This window comes from Lepidochelys olivacea (assembly GCF_965140295.1).
Source record: "Lepidochelys olivacea isolate rLepOli2 genome assembly, chromosome: 6".
Taxonomy (NCBI): domain Eukaryota; kingdom Metazoa; phylum Chordata; order Testudines; family Cheloniidae; genus Lepidochelys; species Lepidochelys olivacea.
In genome coordinates, this window is record NC_140416.1 from 17986044 (window position 1) to 18013609 (window position 27566).

The window sequence follows — 27566 nt, forward strand, 5'->3', positions numbered from 1 at the left end:
CAAAACCATAGCACTTAACCAAGCTGGTTAGGTTAGAGCAGTAGTTCTCAACCTTTCCAAGCTAGTGTACCCCTGAAGCCGAAGCCCCGCCACCTGGGGCTGAAGCATGTAACTTAGCTTCACGGAGCTCCCTGTGGCATGGTTGCCACCCCCTAACACCAGCCCTGCACTCTGCAACTCCCCTAAATGCATCCTGTGCACCCCCATGTTGAGAAACACTGATCTAGATGAGTAGATATACCCCTGGAACACCTCTGAGTACCCCCAATGGCCCTGGATGAGAACTACTGGGTTAGAGTACGTTGTTGTTGTTTTTTTACCTTTTTACTAAAAGCTGTGCTACCACTGGACAATCAAGGGAGCTCTCTAATCTCCTCTGGATGATCAGAGTTCGGTTAGGTCTACACAACCCACCCCCCTTCCTGGGTTTCAGAGCCTGAGCTTCAGCCCAAGCCACATCTTCAGAGTGCTGTCTGTACAGCTATTTTTACAGCACTAGTGCAAGCCCCACTAGCCTACTCCTGTCAGCCCAGGTTGGCAGCCTGCTTCAAAATGCTGTGTAGACATACCCTTCACGTCCTGAGTTTTGCACTTCAAACTCAGGACCTTCAGGAGCTGGATCTTGGAGGTGGGTGCGCACCTCTTGTGCAAGGGAAAAGGGACTTGAGCCATGAAATAGTAGTTCCTGCTTATTGCGAGGAAGTGACACTGAAGAGGAGTCTCTCTCTTATCCTTAAGCTTAGCTCCAGGATGTTGGTGTTGAGATTTGCTGCCTTTGGTGTGTCTGTGGGGGTTTAAGGGGAAAATGTAGCCTGAAAAGTGAGGAAGCTAAGATCTTGGGCCCCACACTGCCTCAACTTTGCTTTCATTTTTGGTCAGTATGGATTAGTCCTGCTTTGGGAGAAGCCAGTGGACAGTTGTGTGGGTTTGGGGAGGTTTCACAGTGACAGTGGATGTGAGATTCTCCCAACAGAATAAAGCATTGGAGTAAAAATGTCCCTGGCTTTAAACATTGAGGCAGATTTAAAATGCTATGTCAGTTTTCACTTGAGATGCAGCATGTGCTGGTGATACAAGTGACTTAATGTTAAAGGTGAACCATTTCTTGTTAACAGCCTGATTCATGATGGTCGGGGAAAAGCGAACTTTGGTGCTGAATCACAAATAGTTTTGTTGCACTTGTTTAAAAAGCAATCTCAAACTTTTGTTGCTCATTTACAATATGTATAACTTATGTGATTTCTTGTTCTGAAATGCAGCATGTGCCGAGGTATCTGATGTCTTCTCTTCTTGATGAAACAATTGATGCAGTTGCAGCAGGGCTAAGCACAGCGGTATACCAGCGACCTCTGCACCCACGGGCGCCAGCTAGGCAGAAAAGAAAAACAGGTGAGGGGATCAGAACCCTTCCAGGATTCCTAGTCTACAAAGTAAAAGGTTTCAGTGAACAAAGCATGAGACAAACTGAAAACAGTACAGTAGATATGTCTGCTTACCTCCATGGTACTGCATGATTACATCACTCTAATGCGTTTAAAGAGAACTTGTATTCAGTTAAAAACCAGTGACGCATTTAAACCGAGCTTTTATATCCCTACCCTTCCAACTGCACTATTTAATTCTAGTTTTGGATCCTTTGCAGCACATCACAGCTTTTTCTTTTGTAAACTTGTTTGTAGTCTGTAGGGAAACTTTACGTGTGTGTGTACACAATTCTGCTCGTCAGTCAAATACTTTGCTATGCTTGTCTCTTCAGGTAGAAAGAAGAAAGCAGGCAAAAAAAGAACTCAGACAAAGTCTTCCGTTGGAAAAAAGAGTTCAGGGACATGGATCAAGAGACGTAAGCGTCGAGTAAAGAGGAGAAAGGGGAAGAAGATACGAGTAAGTTCAGATATCAGTTTATGCTGGTATAAAAAAGTCTCTGCCATTATTTTAATTTCTCTGGTGTAACACTGTAAGCCATCACACACTAAATACATTGTTTTAATGGCCACAAGCATGACTTGAATACAGGTGAATTATGTACAATGTATATAATATAGTCCTATGAGAACGATACTTAATAGAGGAGCTTTTTTCATCTATTTACTACTCAGTACTGTCTTCAGTAAATTTAGAACGTAAGAGCGGCCATACTGGATCAGGCCAAAGGTCCATCTAGCCCAGTATCCTGTCTTCCGACAATGGCCGATGCCAGGTGCCCCAGAGGGAATGAACAGAACAGGTAATCCTCAAGTGATCCATTCCCTGTAGCCTATTCCCAGCTTCTGGCAAACAGAGGCTAGGGACACCATCCCTGCCAATCCTGGCTAATAGCCATTGATGGACCTATGCTCCATGAATTTATCTAGTTCTTTTTTGAACCCTGTTATAGTCTTGGCCTTCACAACATCCTCTGGCAAGGCATTCCACAGGTTGACTGTGTGTTGTGTGAAAAAATACTTCCTTTCGTTTGTTTTAAGCCTGCTACCTATTAATTTCATTTGGTGACCCCCAGTTCTTGTGTTGTGAGGAGGAGTAAATAACATTTCCTTATTTATTTTCTCCACACCAGTCATGATTTTATAGAGTTCAATCATATCCCTCCTTAGTCATCTCTTTTCCAAACTGAAAAGTCCCAGTCTGATTAATTGCTCTTCATATGGAAGCCGTTCCATGCCCCTTATAATTTTTGTTGCCCTTTTCTGAACCTTTTCCAATTCCAGTATATCTTTTTTTGAGATGGGGTGACCAGACCTGCACGCAGTATTCAAGATGTGGGCGTACCATAGATTTATACAGAGAAAATACGATATTTTCTGTCATCTTATCTATCCCTTTCTTAATGATTCCCAACATTCTGTTCGCTTTTTTGTCCGCTGCTGCACGTTGAGTGGATGTTTTCAGAGAATTATCCACAATGACTCCAAGATCTCTTTCTTGAGTGGTAACAGCTAATTTAGACCCCATCATTTTATCTGTATAGTTGGGATTATGTTTTCCAATGTGCATTACTTTGCATTTATCAGCATCGAATTTCATCTGCCATTTTGTCTCCCAGTCACCCAGTTTTGAGAGATCCTTTTGTAGCTCTTCACAGTCTGCCTGGGACTTAACTATCTTGAGTAGTTTTGTGTCATCTGCAAATTTTGCCACCTCACTGTTTACCCCTTTTTCCAGATCATTTATGAGTATGTCGAATAGAACTGGTCCTAGAACAGACCCCTGGGAGACACCACTATTTACCTCTCTCCATTCTGAAAACTTATTCCTACCCTTTGTTTCCTATCTCTTAACCAGTTACCAATTCATGAGAGCACCTTCCATCTTATCCCATGACTGCTTAATGTTGAGAGTGCTAGTGTTCCTACTAAAAGAAAAGGAGTACTTGTGGCACCTTGGAGACTAACAAATTTATTTGGGCATAAGCTTTCGTGAGCTACAGCTCACTTCATCAGATGCATTCAGTGGAAAATACAATGAGGAGATTTTATATACACAGAGAACATGAAACAGTGGGTGTTACCATACACACAGTAACGAGTGTGATCGGGTAGGGTGAGCTATTACCAGCAGGAGAGAAGAAAAACCTTTTGTAGTGGTGATCAAGGTGGGCCATTTCCAGCAGTTGGCAAGAACGCGTGAGGAACAGTACGGGGGGAAAATAAACACGGGAAAATAGTTTTATTTTGTGTAATGATGCATCCACTCCCAGTCTTTATTGAAGCCTAATGTAATGGTGTCCAGTTTGCAAATTAATTCCAATTCAGCAGTCTGTTTTTGAAGTTTTTTTGTTGAAGAATTACGACTTTTAGGTCTGTAATCGAGTGACCAGAGAAATTGAAGTGTTCTCAGACTGGTTTTTGAATGTTAATTCTTGACGTCTGATTTGTGTCCATTTACTCTTTTACGTAGAGACTGTCCAGTTTGACCAATGTACATGGCAGAGGGGCATTGCTGGCACATGATGGCATATATCACATTGGTAGATGTGCAGGTGAACGAGCCTCTGATAGTGTAGCTGATGTGATTAGGCCTTATGATGGTGTCCCCTGAATAGATATGTGGGCACAGTTGGCAACGGGCTTTGTTGCAAGGATAGGTTCCTGGGTTAGTGTTTTTGTTGTATGGTGTGTGGTTGCTGGTGAGTATTTGCTTCAGGTTTGGGGGCTGTCTGTAAGCAAGGACTGGTTTGTCTCCCAAGATCTGTGAGAGTGATGGGTCGTCCTTCAGGATAGGTTGTAGATCCTTGATGATGCGTTGGAGAGCTGGTGCAGAAGGTGATGGCTAGTGGCGTTCTGTTATTTTCTTTGTTGGGCCTGTCCTGTAGTAGCTGACTTCTGGGAACTCTTCTGGCTCTGTCCATCTGTTTCTTCACTTCAGCAGGTGGGTATTGTAATTGTAAGAATGCTTGATAGAGATCTTGTAGGTGTTTGTCTCTGTCTGAGGGGTTGGAGCAAATGCGGTTGTATCGTAGAGCTTGGCTGTAGACAATGGACCGTGTGGTGTGGTCTGGGTGAAAGCTGGAGGCATGTAGGTAGGAATAGCAGTCAGTAGTTTCCAGTATAGGGTGGTGTTTATGTGACCATTGCTTATTAGCACCGTAATGTCCAGGAAGTGGATCTCTTCTGTGGACTGGTCCAGGCTGAGGTTGATAGTGGGATGGAAATTGTTGAAATCATGGTGGAATTCCTCAAGGGCTTCTTTTCCATGGGTCCAGATGATGAAGGTGTCATCAATGTAGCGCAAGTAGAGTAGGGGCATTAGGGGACGAGAGCTGAGGAAGCGTTGTTCTAAGTAAGCCATAAAAATGTTGGCATACTGTGGGGCCATGCGGGTATCCATGGCAGTGCTGCTGATTTGAAGGTATTCATTGTCCCCAAATGTGAAATAGTTATGGGTGAGGAAAAAGTCACAAAGTTCAGCTACCAGGTTAGCCGTGACGTTATCGGGGATACTGTTCCTGACGGCTTGTAGTCCATCTTTGTGTGGAGTGTTGGTGTAGAGGGCTTCTACATCCATAGTGGCCAGGATGGTGTTTTCAGGAAGATCACCGATGGATTGCAGTTTCCTCAGGAAGTCAGTGGTGTCTCGAAGATAGCTGGGAGTGCTGGTAGTGTAGGGTCTGAGGAGGGAGTTTACGTAGTTAGACAATCCTGCTGTCAGGGTGCCAATGCCTGAGATGATGGGGCGTCCAGGATTCCCAGGTTTATGGATCTTGGGTAGCAGAAAACCCCAGCTTGGGGTTCTAGGGGTGTGTCTGTGCGGATTTGTTCTTGTGCGTTTTCAGGGAGTTTCTTGAGCAAATGGTGTAGTTTCTTTTGGTAACTGTGTGTTCCTACTGTAGCACTGTATGAAAAGAGCTTCTTCATGTTTCTCATTTGGACCAGTAATGCTAGGGATTGAGCATTTCTGCCCCTAACTCTTCCACTGAAATCCCTGGGAAACAGGAGTTTCTTCACTCCTTCTGCAGTATGGGAGAATGGGAAGTTAGTCTACTTGAACTAACATCTAAGCATATTTGCATGGCTTGCTGCCAAACCCTGGAATTAAACATATGGTTCAATGTATAAACTGAACCCTGCAGATTTCACACTCTGCTCTTGCGCATGAACTGCCACTTTTGTTTGACAGCAGTCCACGCTCACTTGAAATGTGAGTCTCCATCACCCTCTGTTTCTAAGCCCACTGATAAACTATGGAATTTTTACATCCATGTCAAACTTAAGGGTATGTCTACACTGCAAGCAGTACAGTGGCACAACTGCAGTGCTGCAGCTTGTCATACTCTGCTTTAAGTGGTGGTTATTCCCTACAGTTACAATTTTCCCTTTCCACTGTCTTTAGAGTAGTTAAGATCATGTGGAGTTTGATAGCATCCCTTTTGAATGACAGAACCTTGTGTTAAAGTATCGTATTTCAGAAATTAACTTGAGTGGTCATTTCAATGTAATATGTGCAACTTACTGAGTGTATATACTAGAAGCATGACGTACAGGTTCAATAAAAATGTTTTTACACAGAAATGTAAAATTACCCTCATCAACCTATGCAAGTTCCATTATACTGACTACAGTACACTAAATAAAAATAGTAAACGTTGCAGTCCTCACCATATCAGCTGGACACTAGTGAGAGAAGTTAGGGCCTCGAACACAGAGCACACTCATGCCCAACACCTCACGCATTCTTAACCTGCTCGCTCTGCAAACTTCAACCCAAATCAAAGTAAAACAATTTTTTGCAAACTGCCACATGCTTTTAGTGCCAGGTATCACCCCCTCTTCCCTCCTTACACTTGTAGCTAATTTGGATGTTGATAGAAGCCGATCTTACAATGCATAGTAGTTAACACCTTTTTTATCCTCATCCTGTCCAGGTGAAAAATGAGGTTACTGCACGCTCCCGTATTGCAAGAACTCTTGGCCTTGGTAAACCTGTACATGGAGCTTCATTCCCTTCTGTGTATAAAACGATAGAACCCTCACTTGGCCTTATGAGAGCAGATATTGGTGCAGCTTCTCTGTCTGTGTTTGGAGATCCCTATGAACTGGACCCATATGACAGGTAAGATCTTGGGATCAAGACCACAAATCTGATAATTTCTCAGATGTGTTCTAATGCTGTTAAAATATTTTAATACTAAATACCTGGATGCCTTCAAAATTAAATATTTTAAATATATATGTATTTGGAGGCGGGGTCATAATTAAGACTAAGATTATGTCAGAGGTCACAGATTCCGTGACTTCCAGAGATCTCTGTGACATTTTCTGCTTCACCCCGGAGCAGCGGAGCTGGAGCTTTCAGGTGGCAGGGGGCCCCCACACCTCTGAGCTGCTGCAAGGGGTGGGTGTTGGACCGCCCCCCACCGCCACAGTAGGGCTCAGGCTTTGGCTTGCATCACCCCTTCAGTCCCATTTTTGTCACCGTAATTTTTAGTAAAAGTCAGGGACAGGTTATGGACGATTAACAAAAATTCATGGAAGCCTGTGACCTGTCCCTGACTTTTACTAAAAATAACGATGACAAAATCTTAGCCTTAGTCATAATATTTACCAGTAATATAAAACTACAGACCAAAAGATGACTAGTGGTTGTGCCCAACTTCAGACTTTTTAGAGGGGCCTGATGTTCAGAAATTGCTGAGTATATCCACCCGCTGAAAATCAAGCCATTTTAAGAAGTCTCATGTCGGGCATGCAAAAATCATTAGTCACCTGTGTGTGAAGCTACTTAAGTGTCTTTAGAATCTGATTCTTGTTAACTAACTAGTGACTGAATGTGATATTCTTTATTAAGAAGTAGTTAGCAAATTTTGGGGGTTATAATGATGCAGTGCCTTAACTCTAAAAGTACAATGAATCTGTGGGGTTATATGGGTCTCTTCTCTCCCATTCCCCTTCAATTTTAGAATCTTGAATCAGAAGAAATCCTGCCAGATCATGTCAAAATGCCACTTCTGAGTCACTTATCTCATGAATAAGTCTGAAACCTCTTTTTAAAGCTTAATCTTAAATTGAAAAAGCATATTTGACCATTGTCATTAAAGGGATACTGCCAAATTGAAGTCTAATATATTTTAGAAAAGATTTAAAGATTGTTTCTGATAAGACATCTTCCCTTGAATATCCCCCTAACTTTTGTGATTTTATAGTTGTGTTTGCCCATATGTTAAAAAAAACGAGACAAAAAAACTTCCTTCCTGGTGCAGTTTGAGACACCCATACAAACCACTATAAAGAACTATTGTATGCAAAAAGTTAACTAAAATAAAGGGAGGAAACTTTTTTCCTATGTTCTTTCAGGTCTAGTAGCCTTCGCTGTGGTGTCAATAGTAGATAATTGTTTAAACAAGGGTTTTTAAGTTGACAGTTTCCCTTTGTGTGTGTTTGCAGTAATGAAGAGATTCCAGCCAACCCAGCTTCACCTGTGAGCGCCAAAAGGAGAATTCTTTCCCAGTCAGCATTAAGATCTCATCGGCCTGTGGCTAGACCCGTTTCTGTGGGACTTTCTGGGTAAGGCAGCCAAATTATTATTATTTTTTAATTGTATAAAAACAGACCGAAGGAGTCTGGGTCATAAGACTGAATGAGCTTTTTGACTCTGGGTATCCAGAATCAGAGCACATTTTGGCCCTTCTTGGGCAGTTGCTAAGGAACTTCAACTAAGGCTTTGTGTTTGTCACGGAAGTCATGGATGCGCCTGGTCTGGGGGCTGCCTGAGCAGCTTGGGCAGCCCCCAAGCCAGGTGCACCGGCCACTGCTGAGGCAATCTTGGGCCCTCCCCTGCCCCCCAGCAGCAGGAGTTTAGGTGTCGGGGAGCTAGGGGTTGGGGTGCGAGGCAGTGCTTACCTCGGGGTGGGGGGCTCCCCGGAAGGGTGACAGGAACTCCCCTCCCTGAGCTCCTAGGTCCACATGCTGCCTCTGCCTGTAGGCCCTGCCCCCGCAGCTCCCATTGGTCACGGTTCCCAGCCAATGGGAGCTGCAGACCTGGGGCTTGGGGTGGAGCAGAGGCAGCACATGCAGCTAGGAGCTGGGGTTGCTGCTTCCCAGGAGCTGGGCAGGGATCCTGATCAAGCCCCACCAACCCTTTTGAACCACCTCCCAGCACCCGCGGCACCCCTCGGGCTGCAATTCCCACCCCCCCCAAACAACTGTGGCACCCCCCCCATGCCACAACCCCCCAAGTACCCGGCATGCCCCCCAGCACCCACCACGCCCCCAGGGCCGCCCTCCTGAGCCACCCTCCCCACCCCCAGTTTTAGTCAGAGGTATATACTAAAAGTCATGGACAGGTCACAGGCTGAGAATTTTTGTTTATTGCCTGTGACCTGTCCATGACTTTTACTAAAAATACCTGTGACTAGAACATAGCCTTAACTATAATACATTTTACACTAGTAACAGTTCAATTAGTCACATTGAGACACCTGCAGTTGGGAGATTTTTTTTTTAAAGCACTTAGCCTTGTGCTTTAAACTCTGTCATGCTTTCTTTGGCTGTCTTTCCTCGTGATTCACTGGATCCCATTTTTACATCCTCCTTGCTTGCTCCTCATTCAGTAGATCTAACTAACATTTTGAAATTTCAGATTTGGAAGTTATCCCTTCTTGTTCTGACGTGGTCGGGCCATTTGTTACCTTATATGTTTAAAATGCAACATTTGTCTGGGAGCACTGAGGAACCTGCAGTCTCTCTCAGTTAAAAATTGTGTCTGAGAAGTGGCGTGCACCACAAAAAAGGGTCCTCATATTGCACTTCAGAAGAGTGGGCATATAACTGGTTCTACACAATGCGGTGCAAGAAGCTGCATATAATCTGAGAAGGAGATCAGTAAACTAGCAGATGATTTGGGTGACTAATCTGTTTCCTCTGCCATTTGATAGAGGTTAGAAGGAGACTGAAGAAAGAGTGTTCACTTTTAACCTCCGGTTGTGTGTACTGGGCAGTCAGTGATTCAGCTTTCCTCTGTTCAAATAAGCAGCAGAATATTTGGGACAGTATCCCTTTAATAAACAGGAATGGAATGCTGGAACTGGGACGTTCAGTTGCAGTTGACTGGAGGAGTTGGCTGAAGGAAGTGCAGTGAGAGCTTCAGGATTCCAGTGTGTTGGTGGCTGGCGGAGACGGGACAGAGCTGAGCGAATGAGGGGAGGCCGGGGGACAGATTAGGGTATGAGTGAAAGGAAAAAGGAGAGTAAAAAACCCACTAGAGCAAGGAGAAAGTGAGTGTGGGGGAGAGAAGACTGGAAACACACACCCACACCCACCCACCCCACTGGAAAAATAAGGGAGCTCCAGGTTGTCATCTCACTGCCCCGATGGTATGATGGGTTTAAGTGGCTGCCTGTCTTTAGTTTGCAAGCAAGATAATCTCAGGAATAATGTGGTCATGCCTCTTGGCTATTTGATATTTTTCTCCACTTCCCCACCTCTCATTTGGAGGAAGAGGTTTTGGGAAGTCTCAGTGATCCTGTGGGATGGCTTTGGGGGTAGCTTCTTGTTCAGAAGGCAGAATTACTTACCTGTAATTCAGCAGCTCTGAAGACATCACTTGACTGAATTACTGCTCATCTTCCCATCAGAGCTAGAAGGCAAACATTTTTACACTATCTGGTAGTTCTGTCATGTAGGCATAAACTTCTGGCACAAATAATACTTTAAAGGTTGGACTGCTATTTGCGTTGTGCTCATCATGAACTGAAGTGGAGTGCCCCAAACGGCACTGAGACACTGGCACTTAGTCTGCCCTTCAGCTGTGCCTACTGGTGCCTCAGTGGGCCAATAATATTTGAGAGTTATGGAAGTTCTAGAAAAAAGACCCAAGAGTAGGCATCCAGTAAAATGATGTCTCCAGAGGAGACAAAGTATAGGTAAGTAATTTCCCTAATGGTTAGGTAATACAGGGAGAGGGCTTTGTGTTGTCTGTAGTTGAGCCCATTAATCTAGCTCTTGGATTTAATTTGTCATGCACTCCGGTTCTTTTACAATAGGTGCCCATAAACCACTAAGTTAACTTAAGTAAATTCTATGAGATAGTAATATAGGTCTGCTGAAAAGTAAACTGGGGAATGGGGAGGAAAGGTTGAGATAGACCAGACAGCTATGTTGGGAGATATGCTTATGATAAACTTCTGAATGGCACATTATGGTTATTAAAAAAATTAATAAGGTCTTGGTAAAAAAGTGTGTGTTTTTCGAGCAATTGAGTGACACTTCCAAGTAGTGTTATTTCAGATGGCCACTGTAGTGGCTGAAGGCATTTGGCTTTAATTCTGATTTCATGCTTCAGAGCATACTGAAGACATGCAGGTATCTGATATAACCACTCACTTTGCCATTGTATGGCACCAGTCCAGAGAGTAGGTATTTTGACCACCTCTCAGCAGAGGGCAGCAGAAGCTGAATGCCTTTTGTGAAGCCAGCTCCTATAAAGGGAACTGTACTGGCTGAGCACACAGTTCTTTTGCAAGCCCCCAATAGCTGATCTTAGTCTCATTGTAATGTAATCCATTTGTACAGTCTGAGAGCAATGTAAAAGTAAGGAAAATGTAACCCATCTGTAACATGCAGGAGAAGTGTGCCTGTCTTGATTCCTGATCAAGAAACAGAAGCTTCCCCTGCGCCTGACCTGTTGGGAAGCATCCTGTCTGGACAGAGCCTCCTCATGATGAGTGGGTCTGATGTGGTCATCAACAGAGATGGTTCACTAACAGCAAAGAGGGCAGGTGAGGGTTTGGCTTCAGTTCTTAATTAACTGTTTCGTATTTAGTCACATGGGTCTCTATCCTATAAACACTACATATGTGCTTAACTTTGAGCATATACATAAACGTTTATGGGATCAGGGTGGTAGGTAGTAACTAGGGTCAAAATAGTAAGCTTTTGACATGTACACCCATGCTTCTGTTTTAATTGCATAGTGACAAGGTCATTGGAAGAACTGGTTTAATTGGAGGTGGTGGTTGTCACTGTATAAGTAGGGCCCTACCAAATTCACAGTCCATTTTGTTCGATTTCACGGTCATAGGAATTTAATACTTGTAAATTTCATGATGTCAGCTATTTAGATCTGAAATTTCAGGGTGTTGTGATTGTAGGGGTCCTGACCCGAAAAGGAATTGTGGGTGAGGTCGTAAGGAGGTTGTAGGGGGTGTTGCGGTGCTGCTACCCATACTTCTGCGCTGCTCTTGGCGGCGGCGCTACTTTCAGAGCTGGGCAGCTGGAGCATGGTGGCTCCTGGCCGGGAGCGCAGCTCTGAAGGCAGAGCCGCTGCCAGCAGCAGCACAGAAGTAAGGATGGCCTGGTATGGTATTGCCACCCTTACTTCTGCGCTGCCTGCCAGAGCTGGGCCCTCAGTCAGCAGCCGCCACTCTCTGGCTGCCCAGTCTGAGGGCAGCAGCACAGGACTATGGGTGGCATGGCATGGTATTGCCACCTTTACTTCTGCGCTGCTGCTGGCAGGGCGGTGCCTTCAGAGCAGGGCCCACGTCCAATAGCTGCTGCTCTCTGGCCGCCCAGCTCTGAAGGCAGCGCAGAAGTAAGGGTGGCAATACTGTGACTCCTCTAAAATAACCTTGCAAACCCCCCCCCCCCCCACAACTCCCTTTTGGGTCGGTCAGGACTCCCAATTTGAGAAACACTGGTCTCCCCCTGTGAAATCTGTATAGTATGGGGTAAAAGCACACAAAAGACCAGATTTCATGGGGGTAGACTAGGTTTCACGATCCGTGACACGTTTTTCATGGCCACGAATTTGGTAGGGCCCTATATATAAGTACTGCACTGTAGCTGTTTTGTCATTTATCACAACTCTCAGTGAACTGGATTAAGCAAAGGGAACTTAAAACCCATTTTTCCTGGAATTTTACATGTTTACTGCCTTCTTATTTGTGAAGTACACTGTAAATGGTATGAACAGATAGCTCAAAGTACAGCGATGAAGAGCTGGGCAAGAAAATTAAATACTTGGTAGGGTAGGTGCTGTGTTCATATATTCAGGTACATGCACTCTCCTGACTTAATCATTCTTATCTTGGAAAATATCTGTTCATATTGAAAACTTAAACATAATTCTTAAAGCTAATTGTTCTTTAGTTCCCCACATATCGCTGTCCACATATGTTAATTGGTCTATGGCTAAAAGATTAGAGACCATCTCATTATATGGCCTTTGGTGTTTCCAAGTGCAGTTTTTACTCTACTAGTGGTATTTGATTGCCACAAAGACACCATTGTCCAACATAAGCCTTGAGCATTTGACTAAAATGGTAGTGGGTGTGGTGGCTTGCTGTTGCCAAGAATGCTTCCACAGGCAAAAGTGGAAGATTAAGACTTGTACAGAGTTAATGTTACTTTCATTTTGGAATAAAAGAAGTAAATGTTGAAAAGATTAACTTTTTCTTTTGTATGTTTTAGTTCCGTCACTGCAGAGAAACTCACTTAGTGACTTAAGAGTAGAAGATGGATCAGGAGAAAATCTTCAACCAAGTACATTGCACTCAGGGACCATAGCAAGCAGCTCCAGTGCAGAACCTTTAGTTTCATTGGGGCTGAATCCTCACACCACCTCATCAAGCTTATTTTCAACATCATCCTCATTAAGCAGGTTCAAGAAGGCAGTGAACCCGGCACAGACAACAGCGGGAAGAGCAGCTGTTAGATTAGAATATTCAATGACTCCTAGATCTGTTCAGACTCTTAGTGTGGCAAATCCAAGCAGACCTGGTCTAAAATCAGATGAAATGCCTAGATTTAATGGGGATTCTAAACATGCAGTGCCCTCTTGCTCCACATTTTCAAAACCCTTCAACAGTAACTCTAATTTGAGTTCAAAAAGTGTAGATGTGAGACAGCTGCTAAAACCAGCAGCTCCCAAGAGGCTTGATATCTCTGAGCTTCCCAGGATACCAAAGATTAAAAAGGAAGTCATCAGCAGGCATTCGGAATCAGAACCTTCAGGGAACCAAAACTGTGACATCCCCAGTTCCTGTATAACCCAGCTGACTGGCAAAGGGAGCACTAATCAGTCAGGAAAAGGTAGCAAGATGGAAAGCAACAAGTCAAATACCAAGGAATCTCAACAACAGACACACACAAGTGGAGGCTCTTTTTCCACAAATACAGGTGTCTATGGGAGTACAACACTGCTGGGGTCATCCAGGAGTAAAGGTGTAAGCTCTTCTTTTGAGAGCTTTAAGATTAATATTCCTGGAAATGCAGGGCATTCCAGCAGACTGTCTAATCCTGGGTTTTGTAATACCTTCCGCCCTGTAGACAACAAAGTGCAACGGAAAGAGAATCCTTCCCCTCTCTTCTCAATTAAAAAACCAAAGCAGATCAAAAGTGAAATATTATACGATCCCTTTGATCCAACAGGCTCAGATTCAAGTTCAACAAACAGCAGTCCTGAAAGGCTTGTCTCAGGGGTGCCGCTAACAAATATCACCAGAACCATTTCGATTGAAAGTCCCAGAGTTCAAACATTTCAAACTGTACGTCGTTTTACCCCTTACACGGTAGAAAATATCTTTGGGTCGGGTGCTGAATCATCTGATGTTCCATCAAGTAACACAGAGTCTCATGATGATGTGACAATAGAGGGTAGGATTGTGGAACAGATCTCCGATACTGAACAAGAAAAAATGGATGAGGAAGAATCTCAAAGCAGTCCCTGTACTTCCTCTGCAGTCAAACGAACTTCTAATCTGGAGTATTTAAAAGAAGAAAGCAGAGAAAGTCCTCGTGTGTTCTTTGATGCAGAAGACCTAGCTAGAGTTAATATGAAGCTGGAGCCAGATAGCCATTCTAGTAATGATGGGCAGCAAAAAATCCATAAAAGAGAACAAGTGGAGAGAGAGTCGCGTTCCCGATCCCGGTCAAACTCCAGCTCCCGAAGCCGGAAAAAATTGAAAAGAAAAAAGACACTCCTCAAAGAACATAAGAGAATCCCATCAAGGTCCAGGTCAAGAACACGCTCGAAGGAAAGAAGCTCCAGGTCCGCCTCTTGGTCAGCTGAAGAGGACTACAGTAAAATGCGCAAATTGAAATCCAAGAACAGGAGGTCTTCTAGTGATCGTTCCAGTAGTCATGAACGATCAAAAAAAAAGAAAGCAAAGGATAAAACGAAAGACAAAAAAGCAAAAGGTTCCTGGTCCAGGGACAGAAAGAAATCCCGGTCACGCTCAGGGAGTCCTGACAGCTCCTCTTTTGAGTTTTATGAAAGTCGAAAAAAGAAAAGGCGATCTGGCTCTCGATCAAGAGGAAGAGAGCGTTCCCGATCAAATAGCATTGAGAGAACTAAAAGGCGGAAGCACAGGAGAGACAAAAGCTATGAGAGATACGATAAAAAAGATAATAGCTCAAGGCCAAGGGAGAGAAAGAGATCAAGATCCAGGTCACGGGAGAGGAGAAAATGGAGATCTAGGTCACCCTCTGTATCGAGGTCAAGGGAGCACAAAAGCACTAAATCTAGGGGGAAAAGGCCACGATCTAGATCACGCTCCAAGGAAAGAAAGCACAAGCCAAAAGAGGGGTCATCGCTTTCTACTCCAGAGAAGGATCAGAGGTCTTCAGATGACAATGTATCTAGTGTTTTTGTACATTGTCATTCTTTGAAACAAGAGCTGGAAGAGCCAACACCGGAAGATGTTTCCTTAAACCTCCAGTCAGCCAGCATACCCGAAAAGGAGACTCCAAGAGACACTGTTGTACGACAGGAAAATGCCCAAGAGAGTGCAGAGATGGAGCAAATCTCTGAGGAATTTACAAATGAAGCTGCGCCCCCGCTGCCAGAGAACACAAATTTTCTTGCTTCACACGACAATATAGATGCTTCCCTTGAGAGGGAATTAATAGATGGGACTGATTCAGCTGTGGTTAGTAGCCACAACAGTGTGAACCTGGAGGAGACTACAACTAAAATAGAAGATATTGAAGTGTGTCCATCTCTAATAGAATCACCTCGAGAGAAGGAAGTTATTGTGCAGGATGAAAGTGACGCAACACCAACCCAAAGCTTATCTGAAAATAAAGTTGTGGAGTGTGTGAAAGATGCTAACGATGAGTGCCCCGAGTTAGATAAAAAAGCCAATGATGTAAATAAGCCTGAGCTGGAGGCAGTATCTCAGGGTCCTGTGTTGAAAGCTAAAGCACTTGTGAAAAGGGTTACATGGAATTTACAAGAGGAAGAAAGTGATGCATTGATTGCTGAAAAAACACCAAGTAAGTTTGTGCGGGGGTGCGTGTGTGTGTGTGTGTTGCCAGAAAAAAGTCATAACTAAGGATATGATTTGGTCACAGATTCCATGACTTTAGCAGATCTCCTTGACTATTTTGGCTTGGGCTTCAGCCCCACCATGATTCTGTACATTTTTGCTATGACTTCTCTGTGAATTTTGCCTAATTTTACTGTGACAAAATCATATCCATAATAATAATGCATTGAGTATGTTGTCTGTAAGGGACCGTGTTGGTGAAATAGAAAGCTGTCTCACACTTGTGTAGTGAAACTCTGAAGAAAAGTCATTGTCATAACTGTGTATGTCTACCCTACAAGCAGCACAGCTGCAACTACACTGCATAGATAGTTGCTACAGCTATGGAAGGGGTTTTTCAATTCCTGTAGTAAATCCACCCTCTTGAGAGGCAATAGCTAGGTAGTCAGAAGAATTCTTCCATCAGCCTGGCTGCATCTATGGGGGGAGGGAGGGTTAGGTTGGCTTAATTACATCACAGAGGGTATGAAATTTTTCACAGCCCTGTGCGATGGAGCTGGGTCAATCTAATTTTTAGGTGCTGACCAGGTCTCTCATTGTTTAAAGTGACCAGTGGCACAGATAACTGCTCTTCACTCTTGTTAGCCCTGCAGAGCCAACACAGCTAAGAGGGACGTAACGGGATTTTGTTCCTTCTTGTGCATCAACTGAATTGTTTGACAAGTTCCAATCAGTTATACTTGTGCAAACCCAATAAAAACAATAGGCTTACACAGATGTCTCTTGGCTCGTAATTGAAAGGCAGTGAGATTGTTCAGGTGTAGCCACAGACCTTCTTTGTCCTGTGGAGCCTCAGTGCTGTGTGTGATTGTGATGGAAAGAATCCAGCTGGACTCAGATCCCAGGTTGAGTGTGCAAGACTGGGAGAAAAATCATCTTTTTACTTAGCACATGTGATATGGAAATCATTGAGACAATATGAACATAAGTCTGTCCTTGCAAGGCTGTTAAACCTCTTTCAGAGTAGAACTGCATCACAAACATCTTATTGGGGCATGATTTTCAAAAAGTGATGAGCAGCCTCTAAAATTCAGATGTTTCAAGCTGGTCACCCAAAATCACTAGTTACTTTTGAAAATGTGGGCTAGTGTGTGTAATCATATTTTCTTTTTGCAGCTGAAAATCCTCACTTAGCAGAAGTTGTGAAATATAAACTTAGTCACTGCACAGAATTCTTTCTTAGCCAGTCACATCGCTAGATTTTTGCTTTTCTTACGGCTTGCTTTGTACTTGTGATGCATTGGGTTTATCACTGGTGTTAAATGCTTTTTTTCTTGGGAATTTTAGGAGTGCCATTTTACAAACTTCAGAGAGCGAAGGAAGGGGCCTGGAAAGCAGAGGACTTGAGCCAAACATTAAATCAGGTGCAGTTAAATGAGCCTCCTCCAACCAATTATATGATTCCTGAGCCTATGTTTCCTGATCTAGATTCCTCTCAGGTTGGTTCTGACTCCAAAAGCGAAGTGTCATGGAAGGCCATTCCACCTCATCCGTGACCTCGTTGTGCCCTGCCCCTTTCATTACAGAATTCTGCTCCTTCCTCTGCGTGTAGTACATTCCATACAGCCCATGCACTTCAGCAATCCGCTAACTGCTTATTCCTTCAAACCGTGCTCACACTTAGATTAAAAATCAAAGTTCATTACTTTACTTTGCAATATACTTATAGCTTCTGTTTTCCAGCATTTATTTGCCCCCCAAAATCTTGCTTTTGGGGAACAAATTGTCTTGCTGTAAAACCCAGCTTTTTGGCCATGGTTCATACTATAAATGCTTGTCCGTCTGTGCTGCCCGCCAGTGAGAAGTTGAGTAGAAGTAGTGCTGGCTGCTGGAGCACAGAAGTCTTGCTGTGGCATGGAAACCTCAGCCCTTTTGACTTAAAGAAATGTTTAGCAGTAAGTCACTTCTCTGTTTCAGTGGGTAAAAGCTGCTTTTAAATTCCCTAAACTCTGCTTTTCTGCACTGTAATATCAAGAAGCGTTTGCCAAAGTGTCTCTATTTTGCAGGTATACAGTCAAAATATACCTTTGACACCACCTCTGCCCTCAAGCCTGCCACCCTATGCACCAGTCAGTCAGCCCACAGTTCAGTTCATAATGCAGGGGAGTCTTCCTCTGCTTGGCTGTGTGGCAGGACAGAGTTTGACTCCAGAGCCAGACAGCCTGGCTACGGCTTCTGAACCAGGAAATCAGGCTGCTTCGGTTGGAGACGTGGAAGAGAAAATCAAAGCACCTAAGCCTCCACTGGATAAAACAAAAAATGAAGAAGTGAGTGAAAGCCCTGATGTTAACATATATCTAGAGTTATGTGCTCAGGCTGTGCCAATCCCACTGAGGCATTTGTGTGTTGTCATAAATCATGAGCAACACTTCCGTGGCTTGTCACTATAATCAGAAATGAGAGATGAATGAGATGTTCTGTTTTGTTTAACTTGTTTTAGGGTCACAAATATTATTTCATGCCATGTGACTTCACTGTCCCTAATGCCACAGAGTGACTAACTTTGCTTTGGATCACTGTGCTGCCAGTGGAACACTGGACCAACCTTGTCTTTGGTTTATCTGGGTCTTCCTCTGTGTGACAACTCTTTTGTGTGTCAGACCCATTCCTAGGTCTCTACCCTAGTTAGTTTCACTCTGCAGCTTCTGCTAGACCACAGGAGCAGACCTCTGCTGTAGCTGAGTGCTCTTAGAAAGAGGAGGTGAGGCTCTTTTCTGCATAGCCACCTACCCCTCTCTCCTGCCCATCACAATGAAACTGACTAGGACTGCATCAGTTTCTTGCTTCTATTTGTTGGCATCAAACCACCACAAGTGTGAAATTTCTCTGCAGGGGTGTTTGAGTGCAGTTTAAAACATTTGGGATGCTTGACCTACTATCAAATGCCAAATGGTAAATTCCTGAAAGCCAGAATGTTCAAACTTGCATAAATACCTGAATTAATTCTCTTCTGTTTTGAAATGGACATAATTTGGGTACAGCAGAAGTCTAGATACTTTAGTTAGAGAATCATAGAAATGTAGGGCTGGAGTGGGCTTCAGGAGGTTATCTAGTCCATCCCCCTTTGCTGAGACAGGACAAAATATACCTAGACCATCCCTGACAGGTATTTTGTCTGACCTGTTCTTAAAAATCTCCAATGATAGAAATTCCACCGCCTCCCTTAGTAACTTATTCTAGTACTTAATTATCCTTATAATTAGAAATTTTTTCCTGCTATCTAATCTAACCTAATCTAATTTCCTTTGCTACATATTAAGTTCATTACTTCTCGTCCTACCTGCATTACATCCACTGCCAGTGCCTTGATGCTGAGTTGGGTTTCTTGATTGGATTCACTATCTATCTTTGGGCCTGTAATAGTTATTAACACCTATGTGCAAGTCCTAAAAATCACGTTTATTATATCTACTGCTGGGTCCATAAAAAAAGGCTTACTAACACTGATAATCCATGACTGAGCAGCAATTTTTATGTAGTGTGAATTCAGTTGCAACAGAAGAATTGTAAGCTGCTTTTGATGTGATTTGTAATACTTTATCTTGGAGACCTCTCTACTACCTATGTTTTCTGTGTAATGTTAGGGCTATTTGAAGTTGAAGTGTTATCTTCCCAGCTGTGATTTGCCTTCATAAACAATCTCAGAGCCTTTTAGGTACTCTCTTTATCAATGGATGGATGCTTCACATTCAAGGCTGCTGGATTAGGGAGGTTAGTTCAAAAAATTAATAAACAAGTGAATTGAGGAATGACTGTCAAAATGTAGTAGAACCCTCATTTTTTTTCAGAGTAACTTGGCACTGAGCAGGGTTTCACTGGAACAGAAATTGTAGTTTGCACAACGTGTGACTTTCATTCTAGTTCACTATAAGTGGGTTTCACTGCACTTGTAACTCTTTAAGTCTTGAAATAAATCTTCACTTTGTCAGCTGACTTTTTTAATAGGGCTGGACTTGGGAGGCTGCTTACAGATAATCTTGGGTTACTCATTCTTCCTTTTTGCTTTGTAGTATATGAAGAAACTCCACATGCAAGAGAGGGCTGTGGAAGAAGTGAAACTTGCCATTAAGCCCTTTTACCAGAAGAGGGAGATTACCAAGGAGGAATACAAAGATATTCTCCGAAAAGCAGTACAAAAGGTAAAAAAAAAAAAAAAAAAATGTTTACTTTTAAAACAGAAGGGGAACTGCACGGACAGTTAGGTGCCAAAGCTTGGATTACATTTATAAGCTCTTGTAGTTACATGCTGTAACAGAGTGGCAGATTCTAGAACTCTACATGGGATCTTGCAGAGCTTCGACATAAGAACTAGGTGTTTTAGGCAGTGCTGATAGCATCACCTATTATTAAAGTTCTCTGACACTTCCCGTTTTAATACCCTGTTTTTTGGTTGCTAATAACTTTGCCAAGCTTTAACTGGTTGGGCTGATATTTTCCATGTTGGGGTTCTGCCTCAGGCTGAATTGTCTTTGGAAAATTTCAGCCAAAACAGTCTCATTTCCAAGACTGAGCTAGGGAAGTATACGTTGTTTTTCTCCTGCTAAATTCTGTGACCTTTTCTTGGAACAGCACATGTCCCCAAGCTTTGGAGCAGGGACTTGACATTTGGCAGGAGGTGGCCTTTTCATCAAAGATGTGCCTTTTGCCATCCCCCTGAAAATCTGCCCAAGTTGTAAGACTTTGAAAAATCGCGGTTCACGTGTACTTGGGCTTCTTTAGTTTTAGCTTCTAAAATGGAAGAAGATTCTCAATTCATGGAGCTCATTTGAGCTTCTCTGAGTGCTGACCAGGCTGCGCATGCACCATCCCCACAGCTCAGCTGAGCATGTTCCCTCCAGCCCAGAACTCCAGGGGAAAAGCCAGACTTTCCTTGAAATAGTTGATCCCCACTGCTCTGGGGTGGGCTGGGCATTGACAGTGAGAGCAGGGAGTTTCTCTCTCCTGCACTCTCCCTGACCTCTCCCTGCTGGCATCCATGTAACTTGGAGGAAGCATTTGATTCAAATGCAGAGGGAATAAAAACTGGACTGGGGGAGAGCAAGGCTGGATTCAGGCTTAGTGTCTGAGACTGGGAGGGGATGGGTAAGGGAGAGAAACTGGCACGGGCTGGGAAGAGACTGAGATTGGGCAAGGAGGCAGATTCAAAACCAGAGGGAGAGAGACTAGAACTAGGAGCTAATGAAGGAAATGGAGGGGTGGCGAACAAGAGCTGGGGGTGGAACATTGATACTGGATGAGGAGACTGGGCTGGCTGACTGGGCAAGAAGCCAGGGATGGGGTAGGCAAAGGGAGGCTGAAATTGAATGAGGAGAATGACTGTGAGTAGGAGTCAGTGAGGAGGAAGCAGGAGAGAGTGGACGAGGAACTGGGAGAGGGAGAGACTGGCAGTGCATGGGAGAGGTTGGGATTTAGGGAGCCTGGAGGGGGTTATTAGAACCAATGGGGCAAGCAGACTGGGGACTGAAGAGTGGAACTGGAGATTGGGGAAACAAGGCGAATGGTACTGGGATAAGGAGCCAAGGGTATGGAAGAAACGGAACTGGGACAGGGATGGAGACAGGGCAGAAGGGATCAAGCTTGGGAAACGGGCAAAATATTCTGTGCCTACTAGATGATACTCACCTCCTGATTCTAGAATAGAATTAGAGATTCTTGAGTCTCGCCATTCCTCTGCTGTCAGCAAATATCCATGAATTCTGTTGGCACAGTATGTGTCTCATCCTATTCTAAATGCTGGTCCCTATAGAGGGTGACAACTTACTACTGTCAGGTAGTCTATTAGGTCTGTGCAGTTGATGTAAAGGTTTTAACCCTGCTGCTGACCCATAGGGATGTGTACATGATGCCATGTAATTGAATTTCTATACTTTCAATTTGCTTTGTTGAAAAACCTAGGAAATTACATACAGACTACATTTTAAAAAAACATTAAGGTTGGAGAGTCAAGTACTCGGTTAGGAAATGCCAGAATTCAGGTTGCTTGTGCAACTTGAATTCAGCCCTTTTGTGTGTATTCATTATCATACAGTCTTTAATTACATGATCATGCAGTACAGTGCTCAGTTCTTGAGCAGCTTTTAATATTTTGTTTTATGCTCACTGTTCTGTGTGTGGCTTTAGGCCTTTTTTGTTGCTCGCTAATCAAATTCTTCAAAGACACAATTATTATTTTCCTCATGGGTTTTTCTATGGCATTCATCAAAATAGTATCCAAGTGCTTCACAAATATTATCTTCATAATACTTCTGTGGTGGTGGTGAGTGGCATTATCCCCATTTTGCAGATTGGCCTCTCATGCCACAGTTGCCTAAAGAAATCCACTATTTTGAGTGCCCAATTTGAGACACGTAGAGCTGATTTTTCAGAGTTCTTAGCCTTATAGAGCACTTCATACATTCAAAGCACAGCTCCTGGTGACTTCATGCTCAGCACTTCTGCAAGTCAGCCACTCAGAAATTAAGGAACACGTAATTATTGATCACCTGTGAAAAGTTTCGTATAGGTGACTTGCCCAGCATTACATAGAAACTCTGTGGCAGAGGCAGGGATTGAATCCAATTCTCTAAGGTAGCATTCAACTGCCTTAACTATGAGATTGCCCTTCCTCTTCCTGCAATCTCCTGACTCCTCCATTGCACACATTCCAGCTTCTGCAACAGTTTAGGCTGGGGTCCTATAGACAACAGGCTGCTTCACTACGCAACCCTGATTCATCACTAGAGCAGATCCATCCTGTTCCCTGAATGAGGCAGGAGGCCTATGGAACATATAATATGTGGATCATGTGTTTAAGACCATATCAAATGCATAAACACAAGGGGGCTGAATTAAGGTTGCACAGGCAACCTGAATTCTGGCATTTCCTAACTTTTGAGTGTTTGACTTTGCAACTGTAAAACATTCTTTTAAATGTAGCTTTTAGTGTTGTTATTTTGGGTCATTCTGTCTCAGGATTTTGAATTCTGCATAGAGATGCAGAGATTTTGCCAAGCCACTTGGACGTTATGTCCAATAAGCTTCATTGTAGGTACATAAGAGGAGTCAGTCTTTCTGAAATGATGAGAATCATGCTCCAGTGACAGAAATCCTCCAGGGAAAACCTCAGAGGAGCCCTTTCTGCGGCGCAAGCTTAGACTGACATCTGTGTTCTGTTATGTTTGAGTTACCAATAAAGCCAGCTAAAGCAGAGGTGGGCAAGCTTTTTGGGCCGAGGGCCACATCTGGGTGGGGAAATTGTATGCAGGGCTGGGGCAGGGGGTTGGGGTGCGGAATGTGGGAGGGGGTGTGGTATGCAGGAACGGGCTCAGGTAAGGGATTGGGGCAGAGGAGGGGTGCGGGGTGTATGATGGGGCTCAGGGAAGGGGGTTGGGGTGCAGGAGGGGTGCGGAGTGCAGGAGAGGGCTCAGGGCAGGGGTGCAAGAGGGTTGCGGGAGGGAGCTCAGGGCAGGGGGTTGAGGTGCAAGAGGTGTGTGGGGTGCGGCGGGGGCTCAGGGCACGGAGTTGGGGTGCAGGAGGGGTGCAAAGTGCAGGCGGGGCTTAGGGCAGGGAGTTGGGGGGGCAGGGGTGCAGGAGGGGTTCGGGCTCCGGCCTGGTGCCGCTTATCTAAAGCGGCTCTGGGGCGGCAGCGGTGTGCACCGGGGCCAGGGCAGGCTCTGTGGGGGGACCACAGGGCTCCATGTGCTGCCCTTGCCACGCCTCCAGGGACCTCCCCCGAAGCTCCCATTGGCCCCGGTTCCCTGTTCCCGGCCAATGGGAGCTGCGGGGGGGCGGTGCCTGGAGGCAAGGGCAACGCACGGAGCCCTCAGCCCCCCCGCTGCTGCCATCGCCACAGGGACATGGTGCAGGCCGCTTCTGAGAGCGGCACTGGGCCTGCGGCACCCCGGGGGGCAATCCCGCGGGCCGGATCCAAAGCCCTGAGGGGCCGGATCCGGTCCACGGGCCATAGTTTGCCCACCCCTGAGCTAAAGGATACACTTGGAGTTCACACAGTGCTATATGCTGTCTGCTCACATGTTAATTTTTTATGCTTTTTATCAGCTAGTGTTTCATATTACACAATGAATGCATAATTGGGAAAGCAGGTCTGAGGTACAAATGGTAGTTTGACATCTGTTTCTCATCCTTCTGGACACTTGTAACAATATTTATTAACTGAATGACCTGTTTTTTGCCCTGTAGATTTGTCATAGCAAAAGTGGAGAAATCAATCCCATGAAGGTGGCCAATCTGGTAAAGGCATATGTTGAGAAATACAAACATATGAGGAAACACAAGAAGACAGACACTGAAGAAGATCTGCATGAAATGGAGAATTGAAGTAAGATCCATCATGAGGCAAATTGGGGTTATCCTGGCCAAGGACATTATTCTGGAGGGAATAAATAGTCTGCAGTTGCATCTCATTGGAAAGAAGACATAAAGAAGCTGGGTATAATAGGATTTATCTGCCAATGAAGCTTGAATTGTTTTCCACGTGGGAATAGAATTTCTTGTCTTGAATGAACTCCCGTTGTAGATCCAAATGACAGAAATCAAATGCCCCCAAACCAGCAGCATAGTTCAGCGGAGACTTAGAAAATATTAAAACTTTGGGGGCTCTCAAGTTGCTACAGTTTTTAGGGTTTACTTTGATCACATTTTTGGTCTGTGCACCTGTCTTGCTAACAGTTTAAAACTGGACACCATTTTTATATTCAGAACATAAAGAGAGAGACTGTTTCCATTGTGTTATTTATCAAACTATGGATTGTCTTTAAAAACTTCTCATACGTTGATTTAATACTTGAAATGTGGTATTTTTAGCCTGGTCGATGGTGAGTGAAACTTTGACTCGCTCTCAGTCGTACAGGAGTTGCAAAAGTGAGCTAACCTTTATAAATTGTCTTCAGAAACCACTGCTCAAGATGTGGCATTTATTTACATTTTGTTGAGTATCTTGTTAATGAGAATCTTAAATTTTTTTTGAGGGGGGGGCAGATTATGTTGCAATTTTGTAAATAACGTGCCGATGGTTGTTTTTGCGTTTTACTGAGCTGCCTTTCAGAGAAAACAAAGAGCAAAGATTGTGAATTTTCAGTAACAAGCTTGAGGAGTGAGAGGGAACGATGTACAAAGCAGAAATGTGAAAGAATTTATAAAGTTATTTTGAATGGTTTTAGCCATGCAGAAAGTGTCATTTATTTGTCCTTATCCTTGCATCTTACTCTTTCAGTAGCTATTCTGTATAAATCTCCACTCTTGGGTCTTAAATAGAGCCTGGGGTATCCTTTTAAGGCCTGGCCTACATCTAAATATTAGATTGACCCAGCTACATCACTCAGGGCTGTGAAACATTTCATACCATCTGCAAAGTAGTTAGGTTTGCCTAACCTTTTGTGTGGCTATGGATAGTTTGACGGAAGAATTCTTCTGTTGACCTAGCGACCACCTCTTGGAGAGGTGGAATACCTATATTGATGGGAAGATCCCTTCCTTGGATATAGGAAGGATCTACGCTACAGCAGCACAGCTACACTGCTATAGCTGTTCCGCTGTAGTGTAAACATACCTCTAGTGTCGGGTGTGTAATTTCTTGAATTAACGTGTTACCTATTTTTAGGATTTCTGGTGCTCACATTATTGTGGTACAGCACATGTAATGAGTTCTGAACACCTCAGATTTCTTCATAATAGCAATGTTTGTCCCCAGGTACTGCAGAATCAGGCTGACACAAATCTTTTCCAAGACAGATGCCTAGAAAGTAATGGCTGATGAATGGTTTAGGTTGTTTTTTGGTGGGTTTAATATGCTGAACTGATCAGTGTCCATGTTATTGTTTGGGAAGGGGAGGGAATTATATGTAAGGAAATTAAGGTGGAAACGATTAGGCTACAGATCAGGAAAGGGCTCTGTTATAAGAATTAGAATATAATATACATGACTGTAGGAAGCTGTGGAAGGTAGGTGTAGTAAAATTTAGAAGACGAATGCTTACCTAACCTCTTGGAGCACATTTGGATACACTGTGCCCTACTGATGGTGGGTTCATCTGCCAAGAACAAGGTGCCCTCTAGGTGATCTCATTATTTTTAATTAAATAGATAGATAAATCTGAGTGTGTTTTTTGTTTTTGGCCAAAGGGTTTAACTAAAGCTTCACATGTGACAGAACTTCCTTAGCCGCTCTTATATTGCCCTTCTGAATATCTTCAACTATCTTATCTTTCCAGTATTTACCTTGGCTTTCTTTTCCCTCTGAGCTCTGTGGTTGGGTCATGATTCTGAGTTGCTACGTTACTATTTGATTTTAAAAAATGAGACAATCCAGGTAACACAGGGCTTTACAGTGTGTGTAAATAGCCTGGATTTGTGTGCATAATTGCTTGGCGTACAATACTCCAGCGGTTCTCAACCAAGGGTCGAGGGCCCCCTGAAGGGACCCTGAGCAGGTTTCAGGGGGTCCACCAAAATAAACCAAAGAGCAGGGCCGGTGTTGGACTTGTTGGGGCCCAGGGCAGAAAGCTGAAGCCCAATCCTGCCACCCAGGGCTGAAGCGGAAGCCTGAGCAACTTAGCTTCACAGGGCTGCCTGTTGTGTCAGGCCCCAGGCCATTCCCCTGCTTGCTACCCCCTAATGCTGGGCCTGGCTTTTAATCTACTGTATGTGCAGCAAAACTGTTGTGGCAAAGGTGGGCCATGGAACTTTTATGGAATGTTGGGGGGGCCTCAGAAAGAAAAGGTTGAAAGCCCCTGCAGTACGCTACCCTCTTACGCCTTCATTAGCCTTGGTAATTGGTATGTGTATGTAACTGGAAGCTGATTTTGGTTGACTGCAATAGTAGACCAATTAAATGGTTGAAATTTTCAAAGCTCCCCAAGGCATCTAGCCACACTACTTCCAATAATTTGAATGCAAATTGTGTGGCTGAACATCCTAGTTGGCTCTAAAAAAAATCTCAGCCCATGTTTTTTAAGTTCACAGGCACTGCCACCAAGGTGGGGGAAAAGAGGGAGAAGTGGTCTTCTGTCCTCCTGCCCACTGCCCAAAAAATAGCAGCATTCGCTAGCTTGTAGATGATCCCGACAGCACAGCTGCAGGGCTCGTGCACAGCTCTCAGATCTGGTCTCCCTTTTATTTGTTTCAGCGCCACATGAAAGAGTGAACATTCTACTTATTTGAATCGGATATTGACCCATTATTTAAAAAAAAAAAAAATCCCCAAACCCACAGCTTGTTGGGCACATTTTTATTCCCCTTGCTGCAAAGCCTTTATTTTGGTCCTATCGTTCAGGGCCATATGGAAGCAAAAGAACGTCTGGACAAGATGTTGAAGTGAGCTCTTGTTCTGAACTGGAGCTTGTAGAGTCAATCATCATGTTGGGTGCGTGTGTACTCTGTGTAACTACTTTTCTGATGAATTGACCACTAAAATGTTAACACTGGGGGTGCTGAGATGTACATATTGCTGCCAGACTTTCATAAAAAAAAAAGTGGACTTTTAAAACAACTTTTGACTGTTTCCTAATTTGTATTTTCTTGCAGCATCAGTCTTGAACTTGTCAAGAATTGTTCAAAGGGAAATGTGGTGGTGCTATATGTTAATAAAACATATTACCAGACGTATTTATTACAATACTAGGTTTGAAATTCATCACCCCTTTATGTAGGGCCGTACCAAATTCATGGCCATGAAAAACACATTGTGAAATCTGGTATTTCGTGTGCTCCTGTACTATACATATTTAATGGGGGAGACCAGCATTTCTCAAACTGGGGATCCTGACCCAAAAGGGAGTTGTAGGGGGGTTGCAAGGTTATTTTAGAGGCTCAT

General features: G+C 43.9%; 1 protein-coding gene across 1 annotated transcript in view; it reads left to right on the forward strand.

Moving 5' to 3' along the window:
- PHRF1 (PHD and ring finger domains 1) overlaps positions 1 to 27242 on the forward strand; it is a 47459-nt gene extending 20217 nt beyond the window's left edge. Inside the window, exons 9-18 of the mRNA XM_084631631.1 lie at positions 1260 to 1389; positions 1757 to 1881; positions 6359 to 6546; positions 7878 to 7997; positions 11055 to 11209; positions 12900 to 15704; positions 17045 to 17121; positions 17764 to 18024; positions 19768 to 19896; positions 23936 to 27242. Of these exons, the coding sequence (XP_084487757.1) occupies positions 1260 to 1389; positions 1757 to 1881; positions 6359 to 6546; positions 7878 to 7997; positions 11055 to 11209; positions 12900 to 15704; positions 17045 to 17121; positions 17764 to 18024; positions 19768 to 19896; positions 23936 to 24073 (4128 nt within the window). The 3' untranslated portion in view covers positions 24074 to 27242. The remainder of the gene's footprint in view (positions 1 to 1259; positions 1390 to 1756; positions 1882 to 6358; positions 6547 to 7877; positions 7998 to 11054; positions 11210 to 12899; positions 15705 to 17044; positions 17122 to 17763; positions 18025 to 19767; positions 19897 to 23935) is intronic.
- The last annotated feature ends 324 nt before the right edge of the window (positions 27243 to 27566 follow it).